The sequence below is a fragment of the Pyrus communis genome, chromosome 10, assembly GCF_041283825.1.
Source record: "Pyrus communis isolate YQ-2024b chromosome 10, ASM4128382v1, whole genome shotgun sequence".
NCBI lineage: Eukaryota > Viridiplantae > Streptophyta > Magnoliopsida > Rosales > Rosaceae > Pyrus > Pyrus communis.
The window spans coordinates 30,672,560-30,695,301 of NC_142574.1; the positions used below are offsets into that span (position 1 = coordinate 30,672,560).

Below are 22,742 nucleotides of genomic sequence, written 5' to 3' on the forward strand. Positions count from 1 at the left end.
AGACCAGAATAAAGATATCAATTCTTAGTTTATGGGACCCACGCTTGACTTTAAGTGTCGCTAACTGGGTTTAATAGTTTTGTACTCTAATGTCAAATTTGTGGAAGTAAACCAAGCACCTCATCCTCACGTTGCGCAAGATGTCTATTAGCAATAGATAATGATGATGACGGATACAAGATCAAGAAATATCTTCTTCTTTGTACAATTATGTTTTGAATAAAAGCTAAAGCCGAAGTTAATTCATAAACAAAAAAGCTAATTCGTCATTCTTTTACACGTCGGGTTTGGTCAGTTAGTTAAGACAACGTGTTCATCCTTATATATTAGAGTAATTTAAAATATAGTCATATAGAGAAAAGAAAAAAGAAAAAAAAATCGTACCTTTGAAACTGTTGTAGCCCAAATATAACCCGGCAAGCACGGTGAGATTCGAAATGCCGGCAGGTATGCTTCCGGTGAAGGTATTGTAAGACAGAGATAGAAATTGGAGTTTGGAGCAACTGAAAAATGGTTAAGTGACAAATAAATCCCTTGCAAATTAGGAAGCTGACTAAAAATGTTCCCTGGAAGTTCATCAGATAGGCTACAGTTGGGGAGATCAATGCCCTGCAATGAGGACATGTTGAAAATGGTAGAGGGCATAGAACCCGAAAGGGCGTTGTCAGAAAGAACGAGCTTTTGCAGTGATGAGGAGGATGCATTGAAGAGGCTTGCAGGTATAGAACCCGAAAGTTCATTGCCACCCAAATGCAAGTACCCGAGTTTTGGCAGTGACCCGAAAAATGATGGGATCTCCCCGCTTAAGCGGTTGTATGCAAAGGTGATGAACTTCAATCTTCGCAGACGAACCATCTGATAGGGCAGAGAACCGTGAAAGCTGTTGTTTGGGAGATGGAGCTGCGCGAGGAACGAGAGGTTTCCTAGGTATGGAGGGATGGTGCCCTCCAGCCCCATGTAAGAAAGGTTCAAGGCATGGACTCTGTTGTGGGGAGCATTACATGTGACACCAATCCATGCACAAACAGAAGCAGTTGCAGACCAGTTTTTTGCCAGGATACTGTGAGGGTCATAAGTGATGTGGGATTTGAGAGCAAGCAGGGCAGATTGGTCTGTGGTGATGTTGGTTGCTGCTGCCACCACAACGAAGCTACGAAGAAAGCAGTGCAGCAGCAACAGATTTGTACACCGAAATGGCGAGGACTGAGCTCTTCCCTCCATGAGCTGTTGACTTTGTCTCATACACGAAGCTGCAAGTGAAGAAATTTTATGAAGTAATTTTCTCTGTTTCAGTTGTATGTCACACCTTCATGCTTGAAATATTTCTTGATCTATGAAAAGAAACTTATGTGCTCTCCACGTTTATACCATGAAAAGACATCTCCCACAATCAATGCTAGTGACACTTTCATTTCTTCTTTTTTAGTAGTATGTCGCTTTTAATCCTCTGTTTGAAGAGCGCCTACAGAGAGACTAGTAAGAACCTTATAGAAGTCAATGTGCCCTTTGAGGAATTAAGGGGACAGAAGGCCTCTTAAAAACCTTAATAAGATAACTATAAACAAAAGAAGATGGGATAACTTCTATAGGAAAATTAAGTAGAACAAAGCCTTTGCCTAATCCTCGATTCAAATTGCAAACGAGCATGATGGTTAGAATTGCAGAAGACCGGAAATTAATCCTTATTGTTTCAATTAAATCAATACAATCTGATTTCCAACTCCATCAGCCTTCAAAGTGAAGTTCATGGAAGATCTAAATAAGTTTACATGGGAGCCAAGAACAAGATGACCTGAAAAACATTTCTCTTTTGGTTCTGCTGTAATATATGCAATCGGGTACATTTTGCAGTCAAACAAATTGAGGAAACGTAAGTATACTAAAACTAATATATGTAACGCGCAACCTGCCTATTATGGCTCCAGATTTGTTGCAGGCTCTACTATTGGAAGTTTGTTCTGCACTAGACGTTCTGCATCTCCCATTTCAACCTCACTACCGCCTTGCCATTCTCCTTCGTCTTGGAAAAGCTTTTCAATTTCTTCCAAAGTCTTTCCTTTTGTTTCTGGAACACATGTGTGGACAAAAGCAACAGAGAGAGCTGAAATCAATGAAAAAATAAAGAAGGTTCCTGCCACTGTTATTGCTCCAGACACGGAGAGGAATGACATGGTAATCACACCGCTACTAACCCTACTGCCAACAGCCCCAAGGGCGGATGCTTGAGCTCGAAGCTTTAGAGGGAAGACTTCCGATGACAATACCCAACAAATTGGGCCAATTCCTACTGAGAAGAAAGCTACATTCCCGCAAACAGCTAATATTGCCATTCCAATCCCCAGTTTCCCCTGTCCTGGCAATGCTAGAGCAACGCTCAGAACAAATAAACAAGAGGTCATTCCTATAGTGCCCACATAAAGCAAAGGCTTTCTCCCCACTCTGTCAATTAGAAAGATAGCTACCAAAATGAACACAGTTTTGGTAAACCCGACAACAACAGTTGCAGCAAGAACTTCAGTGTTGCCTTTAATCCCAGCATCTTTGAAAATCGTAGGACTATAATACACAAGTGCATCAATACCAGTAATCTGTTGGAAACATTGGATTCCACAACCAGTAATCAGCATTCGTCGAACTGCAGGATTAGGATTAAAAATTTCACGCCATATAGCTTTTGCTTCGTAGTTTTCAGCATTGGCCATCCCTGCGGCTTGCTGTATTTCTGCCAATCTATCCTCAACATCTTTTTCACTCTCATTAGTCTTGGTCAATACCATCCTTGCTTCTTCCATCCTATTCTGCGTCACCAACCACCTCGGGGACTCCGGGATCACAAAAAGAGCAAATCCAAGAAAGACCGAAGGTATGATCCCCACACCAAGCATGACCCTCCAGCTTATATGTACCGGAAGTCCAGAAAAAACATAATTTGATATATATCCAAGCAGAATCCCAAAATTTATAAATATCTCAGGAAAAGATGTAAGAGAGCCTCGTGCTGTTGCAGAAGAAATCTCAGCAATGTAAACAGGCGCAACCATGACCCCGAACCCTATCCCCACCCCAGCAAAGAGTCTGCCAATCATCAGTACTGTGAAACTAGGAGCAAGTGCCATTATAAGAGCACCAGTCTGAAAGACAATTGATGCCAATGCAATTGTCCACTTTCTACCAATGACATCGGATGTTTTTCCACCGGCTAAGCTTCCCAATAGGGAGACGATACTCAAAATTCCAACAAGAAGTTCTAGTTGTACGTTGCTGATTTTCAGATCCTCTTGGATGAATATAATTGCTCCACTCATAACACCCACATCTGCATTGTGATAAAACACACATCATAAACCAGGCAGTTGTACTGCATAAAAGTTACCAGCCAAGTAAAGGGACATAAACAAACACCGGTGAAGAAGTATTAAAGTTTCCACTTACACAAGACCAAAATCACAATGAACCAAGCCAATGTTACGGCATTTTTTTCGAAGAGGAGCCCCTTTCTTCTGGTGCATTTAGCATTGAACACATCAAAGGAGAATCAATGGATAAAAACAAAGGGAGGAATGCAGAAGTAAAAAACGGGAGTATGAAAACCTTGCTCTTTTTCGAAAAAGCCATAACTTTAAGAATCAAAACAGATTCTTTACTTCGCTAAGCCATTCAACTGCTCAAAGCATTGAAAAAGGATCTTGCAACATGACACATTAACTTCACATTGGCAAAATTTGTCACTCAAAATTTCTGGAACTTAAATCCAAATTGGATACACTTACTCGGATTATCTTACTGAAATTTAGACAACTAGACAAGTGTTATTAAGTCGGAAAAACATCCTTAAAAATTCTACATCTAAATATAGTTGTCTAGTTAATTTCAATAATTAAATATATTTCCAACCATTAAATCCGGATAGGAGTTTGCCAAACAAGCAGATCAAACAGAATTACAGAAAGATATAATTATACCAACAAAATAAAATAAAACAAGAAAAATGAAAAAAAAAAAGAAGCAAAATGGTCGGGCAGATCAAGCGAAAAAACAAAACAAACATAGATCAAGGAAAGAGAATGAAACAAACCGTATCCAAGAAGCACGGAATTGAGGGAGGCAAAGATTGCGCAGGCGAAGACATATCTCCCGGTATTTTTGTCGGTCAATGGAGCATCTTCCTCTGTCTCTCCGACCTCGGACTCCATTCTCTTGTACTTGTTCTTGCTCCCTCCGAGTTGAAATTCGCACCCAGCAACCCCATTCTCAGCTGCATTCCCGTTTTGCTGCCCACCCAGCAACCCCATCACCCTCTCTCTCTCTCTCTCTCTCTCTCTCTCTCTCTTCCCTCTGTTCTGACGAGGTGGGAAAGAAAGGAAGGACCTTTTTACGTGGACAGCTGTTTTTTCGAGTTCTCAATCCGATCGAACTCAGATTTCCGAAAAAAACAAAAGAATTTATGTGGGTTTTGTCTCAGATCTGGAACAGAGGAGGAGGGATTTTTGGTTATGTTTTCTGTCTGTACGGACGAGCCCGCGTTTATCGGGTATTTTTTCTTCCTTTATTGCCGTCTGTGTCGGCTGTTCCCTTTTTTCTGAAGCAAAACGGAGGGTTCTTTTACCTTCTACTTGAAGAAATTGGGTGTTTTGTGATTTACCGAAGAAATTACTATTTATAAACCAAATTAGGATCTAATTAGTACAGTGTTTGACGTACAGTACATGTCAGAATTAATGAATAAATCGAGTGTATTTTGGCTCTCACCACCTATTTATCATTATTTAATGGATTTAAAATTTAAAATTTGTATCTATCCACTAAATAGATTTCTAAATTTAAATTTATATAACGATGATAAATAAAGTGATGAACAAAAATATTTCTGTATAAATTACTACGGTTAAAGTTACGATTGATACATTTGTTGTACAATTACAGTGCCTTAATTTTTTTAAATAAAACGTAAAATTATTTAGACACATTTTCTAACACAATCTCTAATATAATTGAGATTCATATAGAGTAGAGTTTTATCTTTTGTGAGTGATTTTTTATTGACATATGTGTTAGTTTAGACGTACAAATAAAAGTATCATTCAACCGTCACGTAAAGTCATTTTATATAACACTTTGGACGAATCAATGTTGAAACTTACTTCTTCTTTCAAAAAATATAAACGTTGAAACTTATTTTTTTGGAAAATTAAGGCAAAATATTCCTTCAAATCAAGAATCAAAATGATAAGACTAGTAATTCCATTTAAATTGGAAGACAATCTTCTTCGGATTATATACTTTTAAAAAATCCACCATAATTATAAATTCATGCTACTTACAAAAAAATGAAACTAATTGGTAACTTCGTTATAATATTCTACTATTTCCGTGGCGGGAGAGAGATCAAAGTGAAATAGCAAATCACTCTCTCTATTTATTAGGCACAGAAAAGGTATGTCCAGCCTGAAAGTGACGTCAAGTAATATATAATATAATTATAAAAGAATGCACATCATGAAAGTGACGTCAATAAATATTATATATATAAGTACAAAAATATATAAAAACACAGAGAATACCATTCCAAAACTTACGTTGCCAGCAAGCAAAGTGGGGCCAGATGTCGCTTTGTAGTTGAGTTAAATTTTCATATATTTTGGGCTTAGCCCACTCAAACTGTTATACGGGCCTGAAATTTCATGCCCAATTATTATTATAGTAGCTTCTCTCACGTTGAATAATTAGGGTTTTGTAGATGTATTTTCAGATAATTAAAAGCATTGGTGTAAAAGTGTTTTTAAAATGAATAAAAGAAATTGTGATGAAATTACTTTCAGAACCAATCTCAAGTAAAAAAACTATTTTTTTATCGATTTTTCAAGTTGAAAATGTCACATCCCGACCTGGACTTCCACCACAATCCGGACTCGACTTCACCGTAGCATGTTATTGTCCGCTTAGGACCCCGACCACACCCTCATGGTTTTTTTTTTTCTAGGGAACTCACACGAGAACTTCCCAGTGGGTCACCCATCATGGGATTGCTCTCGCGCGCTACTCGCTTAACTTCGGAGTTCTTACAGAATCCGAAGCCAGTGAGCTCCCAAAAAGACTCGTGTTAGGTAGAGATGAGAATATACATATAAGGCTTACAGGATCCACTCCCCTAGGCAATGTGGGATGTTACAATCCACCTCCCTTAGAGACCCGACGTCCTCATTGGCACACTTCCGGGCAGGGATTGACTCTGATACCAAATTGTCACATTCCGGCCTGGGCCCCCACCACATCCCAGGCTCAACTCCACCATAGCACGATATTTTCTGCTTTAGGCCCCAACCACGTCCTCACGGTTTTGTTTCTGGGAACTCACACAAAAATTTCCCAGTAGGTCACCCATCCTAAGAATGCTCTCACCTGAACTCACTTAACTTCGGAGTTCCGATGAACTCCGAAACCAGTGAGCTCCCAAAAGGCATTCTGATAGGTAGAGATGAGAATATACATATAAGACTTACAAGATCCACTTCCTTGGACGATGTGGGATGTTACAGAAAATATGAGAGTATCTTTAAATTTAGGTTTTAAATCATTAATTTCAAGTGTTTAAATATTAATTAAAATAGATTTAGCATGGGAAAATATATTTTGAAGAACATGATGATGATAGTTTGTAGTTGTGGTAAGAGAAATAAAATAAAATAAAATAAAATAAATAAAAAGAAAAAAAATTGAAAAGAGGGGGATCGATATGAATTTAGTGACTTTAATTCAGTATAATTGCTAGCGTACTAGCGATTGTAGAATATAATCGCTAAAAAGCTAGCAACTCTTTTGAAGGAGGATCGGGACCAAAATACCGATCGTAACATTTTTCCCCTCTTTTTTCTTTTTATTTTCCCCTTGAATTTCTTTTTCTTAGTGCGTTACTTTATTTAGATTCAAATGCCTTTTATATTTATATCCTTATTTTTCAAAATTTTTGACATGGATTATAACAAAATTTTCACCAAAAATACATTTTGTAGAACATCAAGATGATAGTTTTGTATTGTGGTATGGGCAAGACGAAAATTTAACAAAAATAAAATAAAACTTTAAATAAATAAAATTAATGGTTTAGACGCAGTCCAAACTCACGCCTAAACCCAAACTTATACCCACTAGAAAGTTCAAGACGCAGTGGAGGCCTATGAGGTTTAGTGTTTAGGGGCATGTGAATAGTAACACCCTGAGTTCAAGTGTTTAGGGGCGTGTTAATTTTATAGACATTTTAATCTAAAAATATTTAGAATCCGATAAATATTGAAAAATCACTAAACCTAACACTTATTAACTATATAAAATTAATTAGTAAATCATAATTACTAATTACTAAACCATAACCTTTAGCTCTAGAAAATATTTTACACGGGAATTAACGAAAATGTTCACTTGATGTGATTTTATCCTTTATTAAGCTCCGAAACTATTTCTCGTTAATTTTTTGAAGTTGAAAAATAGAAAGAAAAAAAAATAAAACTAACAGTGGGGTCTCCCAAAGAGATTTGTAGGTGTCCAAAATCTTGGGAATGTGCTAAATTAATTTTAGGAAGCATGTGGTGCGAGTAAAATGACTATAACTTTGGCTTATAAGTTTATAACGAATATTGTAAAAGTTCTCAACATCGATTAGAGAACTATGGGTTATAAATCACAGTTTTTGTGAAAATTTGAAATTTTTAGCTTTAGGAAATATTTGCGTCGGAGTTAAGGAAAATATTAGAAGACCTTTGGACATGATACTGTTTATTAGGTCTTGAAACTATATTTTTTTATTGATTTTTCAAGTTGAAAATATGAGAGTATCTTTAAATTTAGGTTTTAAATCATTAATTTCAAGTGTTTAAATATTAATTATAATAAATGTAGCATAGGAAAATATATTTTGAAGAACATGAAGATGATAGTTTGTAGTTATGGTAAGAGAAATAAAATAAATAAAAAGAAAAAAATTGAAAAGAGGGAGATCGGTATGAACTTAGCGACTTTAATGGAGAAAAATTGCTATCGTGCTAGCGATTATGAAGGAATATAATCGCTAGAAATCTAGCAACTCTTTTCAAGAAGGATCGGGACCAAAGTACCGATCGTAACATTTCCCCCCCTTCTTTTTCCATTGAATTTCTTTTTCTTAGTGCATTACTTTATTTAGACTCAAATACCTTTTATATTTATATCTTATTTTTCAAATTTTTTGACATGGATTATAACAAAATTTTCACCAAAAATTCATTTTGTAGAACATCAAGATGATAGTTTCGTATTGTGGTATGGGCAAGACGAAAATTTAACAAAAATAAAAAGATAAAACTTTAAATCAATATAATTAATGGTTTGGACGCAGTCCAAACTCACGCCTAAACCCAAACTTATGCTCACTAGAAAGTTCAAGGTGCAGTAGAAGCAATGAAGGGCCTGAAGGCCCATGAGGTTTAATGTTTAAGGGAACGTGAATAGTAACACCATGAGTTCAAGTGTTTAGGGGCGTGTTTCATTGACCGACGCATTCGATTTTTTTTCCCTTGCCACATCATAGTGGGGAAATGTTTTTTTTCCCTTAAACAGAGGTTACTCTGTTACAACTTATGACTTTAGTGCAAATCCTATCATGATTGATAGTGACTTATAATATGCCTACCCCAGGCAAAAATGCTTTGTCTGACCAACTATGGTTGACCCTTGAGATTAAAACAAAACCATACCCCATATTGATAACAGCCTATAAATGCCTTATTCCGACACCGATGCTTCATGCAGGCAACAACAGTTGACCCCTTAAATTAAAACTAAACACACCCCCTATAAATGCCTTACCCCTGACACCTATGTTTCGTACGACAAACCATGACTAACATGTGAGATTAAAACTAAACCATACCCCCTATAAACGCCCTACCCTTGACACAATTCGTTTGTACATGCAACAATAGTTGACCCGTGAGATTAAAACTAAACCTTATCCCATATGGACAGTGGCTTATATATGCTCCACCTCGACACCATTCTTCGTGCGGGCAACAATGTGCCTGGGCCCGCATCATTTTGCGTGCGTCAGTTCGCCTTGTTTTGCATGCACCAGCCTGTCTTATTAATGCAAGTGAATCCATAAAAAGCACTTAAAGAACATTCATAAAAAACGCTTCTAATCATTTTAAAAGCACAAGTTTTAAATTAAACGATTGAAGTGTTTCTTCAAAAAGCGTTTTCTAGTGTTTTGTATTAAGAACTTGAATTTTTATAATACAATGTCCAAGAGTCAAAACGCTTCGTACGAAAAAACCTTCAGCAGAACAATGAACACCCTTACTAATAACTTATTGGAAGACTATGAAAGTCCGACCGCGTGACACCCCTACTGAAGAGATTCTCTCACTTAATTGGGCTTGATTTGGATCCCCGGCCCACTTAAAACCCGACGCATTCACAAACTTTGATATGGGCTATCAGGCCCAACTACAGTAGCCTCTCACGTGGTGAGTCACGTGCCAATTCTTGCACACTATAAATACCATTCCCCAATCAAGTTTCCCAGATTGTGTACCCGCACAGCCACTCTGAGAGAGCCTCTTATTTCCTGTCGATTTGGTTTTCCGCTGTGCGCTTCCGATCCCGAACCATGACTGCGGAGGTTCTCTCGCAGCCAAACGGCGTCGTCGCGAACGGCGACCTGAACGGAATCACTAACAACAACGCCGCCGCTGCCGCCAAGAAGTCGAGGGAGAGCGAGCGACGCCGTCGCAGGAGAAAGCAGAAGAAGAACAACAAAGCCTCTCAGGCGCCGGAGTCCAGCGCCGGCGAGACTGACGATGACGTCAAGGAGAATAATGATACTCAGCAGGTTCTTGGCCTCCCTCTCCCTCTGATTCTTTTGTGAAGTGTCTGTTTAGTTATTGTTCGTCGCAGTTTGATTTCTGGGGTTTTAACGAAGTCTCTGATTTGGATGCTGTTCTGTTGGGTAGATTTTCGGGTTTTATCGAAGGGTTGTACTCTGATTTGGATGCCATTGTTTCTATTAGTTTATTTTTGTTTAGATTGGAGGTTTTAGGGTTTGCATTCAACTCCTTTGGCTAATTAGATTAGGGTTTTGGCTCCGCGGTTACTTCGTATATATTAGCTATGTAACGAAAACAAAGAACAATGTGTAGGGTTGCCAAGCCATTAATTGAACTACACCGCTGAGTAAATCTTAGAAAAAGAAATGGTTATCCTGTAACTTCTTATCTTGCAGTGAAGATTTAGGCGGGGAAAGTGGAACCCGGAACTCTATTTTAATTCGCTTTTCTACACACTGGTGTTAATCTTTGAAAACCATTGTGAAAGTTGTTAACTGTAATTTTCAATTCCATGTGAACAGCCAAATAAGTGTTTGTAATAGTGTTGATTTGTTGTTTTTGTTTTTTTGTTTCTAGTCTGCTAATTCTGGTCTATTATCTTATCATTTGTATTAATGAAACTTTTGAACTGTGTAGATTATTGAGCAAGTTCAAATTGAATATGTTCCAGAGAAACCTGAGTTAATTGATGGCATGGATGAGGAATTCAGAAAAATTTTCGAGAAATTCTCCTTCCAGGACTCTGAGGGTGTTGAGGTAAAAGGGCATCTTTTGTAACATCTGAATGTCAGTGCACGTTTTTTTGTATTTGCTAGAATGTTCCATGATGCATTTCTCTGATCTATCCAGGTGGATAAGAAGGATGAGTCTGAAGGAGTCCCCAAAAAGAAGGCTGACTCAGATTCTGAAGAGGAAGAGCAGGATAATGAACAAAAAGAGAGAGGAATATCAAACAAGAAGAAAAAGGTTTGTTAGTATTTTCTTTCTGTTAATGTTGTGTTTTTTTATTTTATTTTATTGTTATCGTTATATCAACAACATTTTGTCGAGGCTAAATAAATGTGTTGTTATCTTTCAGCTTCAGCGGAGAATGAAGATTGCAGAATTGAAACAGATTTGCCAAAGGCCTGATGTTGTTGAGGTCTGGATACCTTGATCTTTTTATATGTTTGAATTTGTTTTATATGTTGTTCCTGTTGTTTTCCCTTTTTTTATGTTTGAAATTAAGCTTGTCTGTCTACATATTCTCAGGTGTGGGATGCAACTGCAGCTGATCCTAAGCTACTGGTGTTTCTAAAATCATATCGCAATACTGTACCTGTGCCAAGACATTGGTGTCAGAAAAGGAAATTTCTGCAGGTTAGTGATTACCCAGATGTTAAAACTATCTATTAAAATGTGGATGCATGATTAATGGGTATGATTAACATGATGGGATTAGGGATAGGGTGTGGTAAGATCACATCGATGAGGTTTCTCTTATATGTATACATGTGGTTCTTGCAGGGGAGCGGCTGTGACAACCATGGAGCCTGGACTTGTAGGTGTTTGGAAAATTTAACCTTGAATGTTTATCTTTATATATCTACTAGTGCCTAGTGGGGTGGGGATCTGGGCATAATTTAGTGCTATTATTGGGGGATATTTTTAGTATCTGTGCATGATGGATTTTGGGATTTCATTCAGGTGCTGATATATATATTTTGAATTTTCAATGCCTTCCCATAATGCTTTTTCATTGGGCCCAATTCTGCTATACTTTTAATATTTAAGACTGCTGATTTGATGTAGAAATCTATGCTGATGATTGTAAAATATTACATGTATCTCATCGAGACTGGATTGATTTTGCAGGGTAAACGTGGTATTGAGAAACAACCGTTTCAGCTTCCAGACTTCATTGCTGCTACAGGAATTGAGAAAATTAGACAGGTAAATTGGTAATGAGATTTTTAAAAATCTCAATTCTTGTTCAAGCATGGCTTGTTTGTTAAGTCTTGCTTGTAACATATAACTTTAACCTCATAAGTAAAATATTTCTTTTGTGCCTGAATCTTAATTAAGTTTTAACAAAGAAACATGCATCAAATTCTTGTTACCTTTGCTTAATTATATTTATGGTTTTATCTGCCTTATCTTTCCAATTTTCTAATTATGTTGCGTGTTGATTGTGATTTGGTTGTCTTGTGCAGGCATACATTGAAAAAGAAGATAGCAAGAAGTTGAAGCAAAAACAACGGGAGCGTATGCAACCAAAGATGGGGAAAATGGATATCGATTATCAGGTGTTCATTTATCATAATTCAGACTTTTTAATCTTGTGTTTTAATGTAATTCATGAGGACATGCATCTGTAATCATTATCTTGATTTACTGATGAGATTGGTTTCTGTTTGTTAGGTTCTCCATGATGCATTTTTCAAGTACCAGACTAAGCCAAAGTTGACAACTCTTGGTGATCTGTACCATGAAGGGAAGGAATTTGAGGTATATTATTCCAGCATCTATTCATAAACACCTCTATGCTATTGGTCGTGTGAATATTCTATCCGTGTATCTTGTGTGATGGTGTAACATAATTTTTATTTGTGTTGTTTTTGGGTTTTGTGTTCAGGTGAAATTGAGGGAGATGAAACCAGGCATGCTTTCACATGAACTAAAAGAAGCTCTGGGTATGCCAGATGGTGCTCCTCCCCCATGGCTCATCAATATGCAGGTGAGTGTGCTAATATATTGTGTTTGGTGTTCAACTCTTTGTTGTATCTATGTATAACTTTGTTAATGTTGGGTATTGCCTTTATTTGACTTTTTTTTTTTCTTGTAGAGATATGGTCCTCCACCATCATATCCACATCTGAAAATTCCCGGGTTGAATGCTCCTATCCCTCCTGGAGCCAGCTTTGGGTACCATCCTGGTGGCTGGGGAAAGCCTCCTGTTGATGAAGTAAGTTTTAAATTCTTGGTATTGTTTCCTTTGTTTTATTCCAATTTCAAACTACTATATATATATATATATATTCGTTTTTTAAACTTTGGTCGTTTAACAGTATGGCCAACCGTTGTATGGAGATGTATTTGGCGTTCAGCAACAAGATCAGCCCAATTATGAGGTACAGCTTTTGTTCATTAGATTTAACTTTGTAATTTCTATTTGTCTGATGAGCCTATAGAGTACTACTTTAATTACTAGGAGATATATTTATGATTGACTTGTATTATTGTTTCTAGTTCATTGAATTGTCATCGGACCACGGCCTTTACTTAATATATTGCAAATAACATTTTCATTTAAATTCAGGAGGAGCCTGTTGACAAGACAAAGCATTGGGGTGATTTGGAGGAAGAGGAAGAGGAGGAGGAAGAAGAAGAAGAGGAAGAGGAAGAACAGCCTGAGGACGAAGATTTAGAGGATGGCATTCAATCTGTAGACAGCATGTCAAGGTATCTTATTTCCGGTGTTTTCCATATTTATTTGTTTTAACATGCTTTGTCGGTGGTACATTTGTTAGTTTTTCTTTCCATTTTTTCCAGATTGGTTGTTTTATCTTTTCGTTCCACTGAAGATTGCAATGTAAACTCTTTTTTTCTTTTTACTAATTTTCCACCTTTTCCTCAGTACTCCCACTGGCGTTGAGACACCTGCTCAAATTGAACTTCGCAAGGATCAGAAAAAAGAACCTGAAAAGCCTTTATACCAAGTAAGCCCAGTGATTAGAGACTTTTGTCGTTTGTGTAGTATGTTTGATTAACAACATTTTGTAATTCTTCGTCTGACTTGTTTTGCAAAGGTACTTGAACAAAAAGAGGAAAGAATTGCTCCCGGGACACTTCTTGCAACGGGTCACACGTATGCAATCTGCTTCATCTCTTTAAACATTGTGTGTCTACCTTGTTGTTTTTCAATTTGATTAGTTTCTAAACTTGTCCTTCTCCATGTGCAGGTATAATTTGAGTGGCACCCAAGACAAAGCAGGGGCAAAAAAGGTAAGGACTGCATGAATTGTTCCTTTCTAAGCTCTAAAAGAAATTCTGATGTATCCATACCTTCTTACTTTAAATCTCTGTCTGGCAACTATTTGTTATTTTGTTTATTATTCTCGATTGTGTATTGTTGATTGATTTGTCATTGTTGTCTTAGGTTGAGCTGCTTAGAGGTCAGAAAGCAGATAAGGTGGAGGTCACTATACAACCCGAAGAATTGGATGATATGGAGACCGTTTTGCCTGCAAAGTAAGTCCGAAACATGAAGATATGGAACTTTACTTCTACCGTTTACCTTAGCAGCAGATAGCGTATAACTAATATATGGCCTTTAACAGGTATGAAGAAGCGAGGGAGGAGGAGAAGCTGCGAAGTCAGAAGGAAGATTTCAGCGACATGGTCGCAGAGGTGTGCGCCTCTACTATACCCTTGGGCAAATTCTAACAATTAGTTTTTTCATTTACGCGTTTAACAAATTCTAATGAGTTGGTTTTGGTGCAGAACGAGAAGAAGAGGAAACGTAAAATGCAAGAGAAAGAAGGTAAAAACAAGAAGAGGGACTTCAAGTTTTAGGCTCTACCGGTGTTGTTATTACGATTTTTTTTTTTTCTGGAGGCCACCCTGATGTTGAGATTTTGGTGCCGGTGTTTGAAACTTACCGAGAAATATGATACGTTTGCTCCGTTGGTAGCACTTTGATACACATTTAGTGATCTGTATCGTAATATAGTCAAATCACCTTTTGTCATGTTAATCCGTATTTGTTAGAGACTTAAGAGTAAATCAAATCGAAAATAAATTTAGTGGTCTATGTGAATCCCACAATTGAGATTAAGATTTGCATTTTTTTATTGAGTAAATTGTAGCAATGGTCTCTCAACTTTAATAAAATGACTAGAATTCTCTTCTCTCGTCTTTCCATCCCCTTTCATCCTCTCTTTTCACATTCTCAATTTTGTCTTTTTCTTTTTATAAAAAATTAATATAAGATGTTGACGTGACTTAATTGTGACCGTTCAAATAGGAGGAGAGGGAAGGGGAGGGAAAAAAAGAGGAGAGATAATCCTACTCCTTAATCAAATTGGAGTAATGGTCTTTCAACTAAAAATCTATTACCATTGGTCTCTCAACTCATCAAAATGTATAGTTATGGTTTTTTTTCAAACTTCGTCAGGATTTTGTTAAAATAAGTTATGTTGGAGGGACTATTGCTACAATTGAGGTCTCTCAATTCATCAAAACGTGCAGTTATAGTTATTTTCGTCAACTTTGTCAGAATTTTGACAAAATGAGTTATGTTGGAAGGACCATTGCTAATTTGCTAGAATTGGGTTAAAGTTGAGGGATCATTGCTCCAATTGGGGTTAAAGTTAAGGGACCATTTCTCCAATTGGGGTTTTAGTTGAGGGACCATAGTCGCACGTTTTGATGAGTTAAGGGACAAATGGTAATGGATTTTTAATTGAGGGATCATTGCTCCAATTGAGTTAAAGTTAAAAAATCATTGCTATAATGTACTCTTTTTCATTTCTAATATACGATTAGGATCCCATGCCAAAAAGACTAAAAAAAGCAAAGGGAGATTCAAAAGGAAAACGTAGTCTTGTTTCTTCGCCACTAAGAAATGAGGTTTTGTTCCCCTTTTCGCTCTTTTTTTATTTTATTTTTTCCCGGCACTTCTCTTATTTTCATCCCTTAAATTTATTGCGCTTTCTTCAACTCGAAGGCTATCAAAAGGGAAGAGCGCACTAGGGGAGAAAAGAGGATTGCGAAAATCGCTCATTAAATTTTATGACCCATTTGGAACTTTCACGTTAAACTCTTCCAATTGTTTTATTTTAGTGATACTATCTTTTTTTCTTTTTTTTTTATTGAAAAAAATCTTAACTTCAAATCTTATGACTAAAAAACGTGACGTTTGGTATTGCATGGCGATATTGCAGCAGAAGGGGCATGGGACGGGACCTACGGTATTTGTACTTTTCCATGGAGTTGAGTTCTCGTTTAGTTTCTTGGGAACTGATGTTGGTTATTATGGTGAGGTTTGAATAAGAGCATTAGGGCAAAGTTGTGGACGTTGTGAAAGTTAGGGAGCTGCAAAGTTCAAACCCTAATTTGAGACTCTAGGGTGTTTAGTCGGCTCAATTATTGACGTAAACAACCAAATTATGTTTCCTCTCACACTTAATTTCCACTACCACTATAGAGTATTAGGGCATAGGCCCATCCATTGGAGAGATTTTTTCAGTGTTGGGAACATGATTTTGTACATCAAGCATTTTAAAAATATTTAACCATTTATATTATGAAATTTAGTGTCCCGTGAAGTATTTTTGGCATAATGAAAATTTTATCCAGCATTGTCCCTCTTAATACTCTACACCCATTTCTTGAGTGTCACAATTACTTTATTCACCTTTCATGTCATTTGACTAGTATATGTATAGTTACCCATGAATTCGCCTCCAACCTTTCGTGGATGGGGAGGTTCTTGGTAATCACATTGTTTCATTCACAAAACTTCCTATCATTTTAGCAAAGTTCACAATTTCATTACTAAATTTGTAACACTACCGTGCAACCCGAATGTTAACATGATTGGAAAAATAGCAACTTAAAAAAGAAGAATTAAAACAAACAAAGCCGCACAAACAAATAACAAACGTATCAACAAAATATAGAACAATTCTCATCCCAAGTCATGCAATTCAAAACAATCAAAACCCTAACTTATTTCGTAATCCATGTGTATATAACAGCGAATAACAATTCTGATTTGACAAGGTAATTTGCTTGATTTCCAAACAAATTAATTAGTCAAATTAATCAAAGTGACCATAATTAGTGTTGCATGCAAAAACCTAAACACCTAAAGTTACCATCATCAATTACACACCTGGTCCAACCCCAGCCCCCTTTACTGTACCAATGACATCGCGACACATGAAACAATCATATTTGGACCCTTCCTAGAACTTCCTCCCTCCCACATGGAAAATATAATAATCCATCTTAATAATTTAATTAGTCTGACAACGATTGTAAACCATAAAAACAAATAAAAGTGTTGGCATGCGTTTTAAGCTTTTGGAATTCTTCATTTGGTCACTGAGATTGAATTGTTAAATATTATATTATTAAAGTATGAATTAATGTGGTACGATGGCTTCGTTTCTTTGGTTAATAAGACTATTCTTTTGCTTAATTAATTTTAAACTTTGGTATTCTTTTTTTAAGTTTAATTCGTTTACGACATGTTCTGTCGTAAACTTTTTAATTAATTAATTAAAATGTGTGGGAGACGACCATGTAAACAAGAACCTTTACCTAACAAAACCACTCGATCGAACAAGTTTGATTTCAACATCTAACAAAGATTGGAATTTGCTTCAAATTATTTAATAAGTTTGGTGCCTTCATCATATTCATACGTATGTGGATCTCGTGGTCTTATATGTTCGACGGCCAAACCTTCATCCATTGATGATGATAATATAAACTCATCATAAATAATTAATTCACTCTTTGCTCATAATTAGGAAGTTAAGAACCATGTTAATGAGAAATTTTTCAATATGCCGGGAGTAAGCTCGTTACACTAAGTGTTATAATACAAGTGGTTGAATTTTTTTTGTTACAAGTATCCAACCACTTATATTATGACACTTGATATGAGATATGCTAAGGAAACTCTCAAAAGTGGGACTTTGCTCGACTCTCTGCCACCTCACAATTTAACTTTAACATTTCTCAATATATTGGTACTCAGTCTCCACTTTATTACAAATTAAAGATATGCTAAATTTTTTAAAATATTAATATTGACATGAGAATTAACATTAAATTATGATGTGTTGGAGGGTTCATGGAGAGTCCCACTTTGAGAGAGCAACATTTCTCAATATAGTGGTACTCAGTCTCCACTTTATTACAAATTAAGGGCATGATAAATTTTTTTAAAATATTAATGTTGACATGAGAATTAACGTTAAACTGTGAGGTGTCAAATGATCCATGGAGAGTCCCACTTTGAGAGAGCAACATTTCTCAATATAGTGGTACTCAATCTCGTCTTTGTTACAAATTAAGACATGTAAATTTTTTAAAATATTATCTATGTAAAGAGATAGGGAGATGTCTAAACCTCACGATAGGCTAGCTATAATAATTTGGTTCGAAATTGCCTTTGACAATAATTGAACCTAAAACCTCTTATTTACAAGTGAAGAGGAATGTACACCACTACTAAGTGATAAAGACACATCGAGTTTAAATATATCATAGAAGACAACTGTTCTTGAACACAATTTGCATAAAAAAATTATTATTACACACTCATTTTCTTCTCTGCATATGCATATTTATGTATGACCATATAATAAAATAAATAAAGAATAAATAAAAAACAGAGATACACAGAAATTAGAGTCTAGGTTTAGAGATTAACTATTTCCCTTTGCAAGGACCACATACTTTGTAGCTACATTGCACATATTTGCATGGTGCATGGATGTGATTAGAACACATAAGGCCAACCTGTAACATGTAATCACATGTATATAGGGCCACAGGGTCATCAAAACCATCCAAATATTGTAATACAAATGCCCCACTTGTGACCACGTGATGCTCGACTGTGCAATTTGTCCCAGCAAAATTGGGTCTACCCGCCACCCCTCTACAAAATTTGATCCCCCAACAAGTCGAGCTAGCTAGTCCATGGATCCTAGTGTACTTTTTTCCTTTTTATGTCCATGTATATATTTTCATTGCCAAATTTTCCCAAATTATATTATTGTATATGGTACTGTCACACATAATGTCATCTAGGACTATTGAGCTTGATTTTGGAAACAATAGTAGTTGACGACGTGACGTGATAATAATAAGAGTACTACATCGATTGATGTGACAATATTTTATATTTCATGTTTAGCTTGAATCTAAACCTTTTATGTAGCTACTCAATGTGATAAATTAAACTTATACACAAGCATAATTATTAACATCAAAATGTTATAATCGCTTTAGTTATTAGCTGAATTTGTTTGATTTAATCCAAACATTCTAATCTAGTTTTTTTGTAAAACGATGCATCACATACACCATTGTATTTTATGGTATACTCTTGTTAAACTATTCTATATAGCATTGCATACACAAACGCCGTTGTATATGTTCTGTTTACATAGCCAACGTATAAAGCACTATCAATGGTGCTGAAGGTAGCCAGATGTTAACAACTCACTTTCACCTTCGAGGTTAAGTAATTTTCTCTCTCTTTCTCTTTGTCTCCTCCACGCTGTTTCTTCTCGTATATTACTTTAGTCCTTCAATATTTGTTTCTATAAAATTGTGGGGGTGATGAGTAAGGAATATATAAGAGCATGGTAGTATGGTACTATTGATTGTCACCTAAGTTTGCATAATTTTATAGGGTTGCCACCGCCCACCAGTACCAAACCCCACACATCTATCAATCACAACTATCCTCGACCATACAAAAACCTTTCCTCTTCCATCATCATATCTTAATATTCTTCTCACACTTATATCATTAATAGTTATATACACATATATACACACACTTACATATACATATATATTAAAATTATTGAGATAAGGAGACTCAACTTAGACATGCTCACTTCTCAGGAGCTTCCTAGGCATTTCATTGCACCTGAAACCAGAATCACTCATTTCCTCCGATCAAAGCGCTACCCTTTTGCTTATAAACAACCCTAGCTAGTCTCATCCTCGTCAACTTCTTCAGACTGCTTTCTCTTTTCGACGTCTGCGTTTCAAGGGCTAGATATAAGTATACCAGAAGAAGAAAAAGAAAAATCAAACACTTGTTCCTTGATCTTCATCTTCATTCGGGTTACTCGTAATCGATTCGTTGTTTCGGGTTTTGAGAGGGTTTAAGGAGATGGGATTGAGTACTAAGCAGGTCAACAGTAACGGGATGGATTGGAGTCAGACAAGCTTGCTGCAAGTTCAGACGTTTCAGCTGCCAAAACCACCAACCGCCGTCAGGAGGCAGCAGCAACAAAATCAGCAGCAGCAATCTGAGCCGTTAAAGTGTCCGAGATGTGAATCAATGAACACAAAGTTTTGCTACTACAATAACTACAACAAGTCACAGCCAAGACACTTCTGCAGAGCTTGCAAGAGGCACTGGACAAAAGGTGGGACTCTCCGAAACGTCCCCGTTGGCGGCGTCCGCAAAAACAAGCGCCACAAAAAGTCATCAAACAATTCTCCCTCGGAAGCAGCTGCCACAACCGCCGCAAACAGTGCGACGATCGAGGATCATCATGAGCAAAAAACCACTGCGCAAGCTCTCTATCACGCGCTTATCGGTCCCCAATCTTCACTTCCGCAACAGAATTTGGACAACACAATCATATTTTCATCAGCAGGTTTAAGTAGTGCTACTACTTTGCCTTTTCTTCATCAAAGTAGAAACCTAATAAACTTTGATCCCTTCTCAAGCTCAATTAATACTACTACTTCAAGTTCCTTTGACACAAACTTCTCTTCAATCTCAACATCCTTGCAATCCTTAAACGTTTATAACTACGCTGGCACCGAAGATCAGTTCAAAGCCACCGTAGAGGAGCCAACCATTACAAGCATCATGCCAAATATTCTTCCTCAGCAACCCAATTGGAAAGCCCCTTCCACAAGTAACGCCGCCACGGATGTGTACTCGAATGACTGGAATTGGGAAGACATTGAAACCCTCGTTTCTACTGATCTCAACTTGCCTCATTGGGATGATTCTTCTGATCACATGAAACCGTAAAATTAAAGAATTAGCCATCTTCATTAGCGGTATGTTAATTTGAATTGCGTGTGTGAGAAATCTACGACACAGAAACAGTCTCCCCGTTCTCTCGATGTGTCACTTTCAGTTTGTCACATTTTGCGATCTTCAGGTGATATAATTTCTGGTAGTTTGCTCTCTCAATCTTGTAATTTCTAAAGAGTGATGTAGACTGTTTGAAGCTGTCCTTGTCCTTAGGTTTCAGCTTCAAGATATTTAATTTGAAAAAATTATATATATGTATTAATTTGTAAGTTTGTAACTCTTATCTTGATTGCTCTTTGATTTTCTTTAACCTGATGGAAGAAGCAAATACATGCATGTAAAGGTTTATATTAGGGTTTCTTTTTGGTTCAATGATATAGAACTAATTGGTTTATTGATTTTATTTTATTTATTTTTATTGAAATTTTGGTGAGTGGTTTGTGATAGGAATGGAAATGGGGACTCCTACACAGCAGGGCGAAGGACAGAATGTGATGAAAGATTCTTGAAAGATATGTATGTATATTTGGACAACTGAATAAGCTTGCACAGATTTGTTTCCCCATATTTTATGGCCACTGGTTCTAGTCCCTACAGAGTTTGGGTTGTAAAGTAATTTTATAACACAATTTTTATGTTTTTTTTAATTATATTTAATGATTTTTGTGCACTTCTTCATTTTTTTAGGACATACTTGAATGAATCAAAAGAGAATAAAAAAACAGAATAAGAATTGCACGGGAAGAAAACGAGAGTGAAAATTCACGACCCGTTCCATATTTAATTGTTTTATTATTCCCTTCCTGGTGTTGTGTATTTGATCCTTCATAAAGCACTATTTTAAAAATTTCCGCCTAGCGCCACCTAGGTGCTAGGCGGCTGACCACCGTCCCGATTAATGCCTAGGCATTTGAAAATTAAGAAAGGATGTTTGGACCTGATGAGGCACCCACCTAGCCCGCCCAGACCCGCTTAGGTTGCGACTCACTTAGACAAAAAATATATAACTTTCATTTTGTATTTCATTTTTTTTTTTTTGCAATAAATTGTAAGAAACTTGCTGAATAGTTACATGAACACACATTATATGCTTGTTCCCCATGTTTTCATTATGTTCCAATACTTCATAATATATATGTCATTCTATTTTGTAGTTTATGATGAAAAAATATATTTTTTAAGTATAAACAACACTTATTTACATGAAATATAATTGATTTACTTAAATTCGCCTAGTCTGCCTAGGCACTAGGCCCCAGGCCACTGCCCGACTAGCGCCTAGCCCGCCGTCCGGCTAGCGCCTAGCGTTTTTTAGAACCTTGCCATAAAGTTGTAAGATTGAGCCCTAAAATCCAGATCGTTTCGAAGTGGTCCTATTCTCATACTCTCACTCCAGTTCTAAAGACTACGGATTTAGCATGTGCATTTGGGGCCACAGTTCTGAGACATATTTTTCTTTTTGTTAAAAATAGATCATGTTTTGATGCTTCAAACCTACGTTTCCTCAGATCCATCTGTAAAATAATTAGGATTATGAAGCAAATTGCCATCGATGGATGGCTCCAAAAGCACCAGTCCAATGCTTGTGCTGTAAAGTGAGGGAGCAAAATTGATCTAGGAATGGACTGAGGCACCGGACAAATGCCAGATACTAGTTTGGCGGCTCGGTTTGGAATGGGCCATCCATTTTCGAATGTCTGATGAGGGCTAGTGGACTATTGTCTTGGCCGTTGTTTGACGCTGGAACTGGAACTGGACTAGTTAAACTGGACAACAATCCAATGTACCGTGTCTTAGTTACAGGTTCCACCGAGAGGAGTGAGACTATAACACTGACTTGGACTCAATTCTAATCTCATCCAGTTCCATCCGTCGAACGAGCCTTGTGGTAATAGGACACTGAACTCCAAATTAGTAAATTTAAAGAGACATAATTTCCAAATTCTGCACTCACAATTTATTTTGGTGTTGCAATCGGGCACAAGTTTGGGCACCAATCGCCTGATTGGGCAGTCCGGCACTGCTGGGCCCACAGATTGCCCGGCTTTTTGTCATGGGCTGGAGCTGGGTTTTCCATCTTTTGGGGAATA

The 22,742-nt window shown here is 36.9% G+C and overlaps 3 protein-coding genes across 3 annotated transcripts; 2 read left to right on the top strand and 1 right to left on the bottom strand.

Moving 5' to 3' along the window:
- Positions 1-1,633: 1,633 nt before the first annotated feature.
- LOC137729600 (putative polyol transporter 4) lies at positions 1,634-4,628 on the bottom strand. The gene is made up of 2 exons (XM_068468578.2): positions 4,076-4,628; positions 1,634-3,316 (listed from the first exon to the last, which is right to left on the bottom strand). The coding sequence occupies exons 1-2, from the start codon at positions 4,290-4,292 to the stop codon at positions 1,914-1,916; spliced, it is 1,620 nt and encodes a 539-aa protein (XP_068324679.2). The 5' UTR covers positions 4,293-4,628; the 3' UTR covers positions 1,634-1,913.
- Positions 4,629-9,560: 4,932 nt separating this feature from the next.
- Positions 9,561-14,673, top strand: LOC137728026 (uncharacterized). The gene is made up of 18 exons (XM_068466901.2): positions 9,561-9,862; positions 10,494-10,613; positions 10,707-10,823; positions 10,936-10,998; positions 11,109-11,216; positions 11,712-11,789; positions 12,050-12,142; positions 12,258-12,344; positions 12,472-12,573; positions 12,682-12,801; positions 12,905-12,967; positions 13,156-13,298; positions 13,474-13,555; positions 13,646-13,704; positions 13,799-13,841; positions 13,996-14,087; positions 14,177-14,246; positions 14,340-14,673. The coding sequence occupies exons 1-18, from the start codon at positions 9,641-9,643 to the stop codon at positions 14,409-14,411; spliced, it is 1,734 nt and encodes a 577-aa protein (XP_068323002.2). The 5' UTR covers positions 9,561-9,640; the 3' UTR covers positions 14,412-14,673.
- A 4,521-nt stretch (positions 14,674-19,194) lies between these two features.
- On the top strand, positions 19,195-21,060 carry LOC137730346 (uncharacterized). The gene has a single exon (XM_068469410.2). The coding sequence runs from the start codon at positions 19,768-19,770 to the stop codon at positions 20,644-20,646; it is 879 nt and encodes a 292-aa protein (XP_068325511.1). The 5' UTR covers positions 19,195-19,767; the 3' UTR covers positions 20,647-21,060.
- The last annotated feature ends 1,682 nt before the right edge of the window (positions 21,061-22,742 follow it).

Excerpts from the sequence above, each read along its gene's own strand:
- LOC137729600 (XM_068468578.2), bottom strand. The coding sequence starts at position 4,292 with ATGGGGTTGCTGGGTGGGCAGCAAAACGGGAATGCAGCTGAGAATGGG. Across the intron at positions 3,317-4,075 it reads TTCCGTGCTTCTTGGATACG|ATGTGGGTGTTATGAGTGGA; the intron begins GTTTGTTTCATT and ends ATCACAATGCAG.
- LOC137728026 (XM_068466901.2), top strand. The coding sequence starts at position 9,641 with ATGACTGCGGAGGTTCTCTCGCAGCCAAACGGCGTCGTCGCGAACGGC. Across the intron at positions 10,999-11,108 it reads AAAGGCCTGATGTTGTTGAG|GTGTGGGATGCAACTGCAGC; the intron begins GTCTGGATACCT and ends ACATATTCTCAG. Across the intron at positions 14,247-14,339 it reads TCAGCGACATGGTCGCAGAG|AACGAGAAGAAGAGGAAACG; the intron begins GTGTGCGCCTCT and ends GTTTTGGTGCAG.
- LOC137730346 (XM_068469410.2), top strand. The coding sequence starts at position 19,768 with ATGGGATTGAGTACTAAGCAGGTCAACAGTAACGGGATGGATTGGAGT.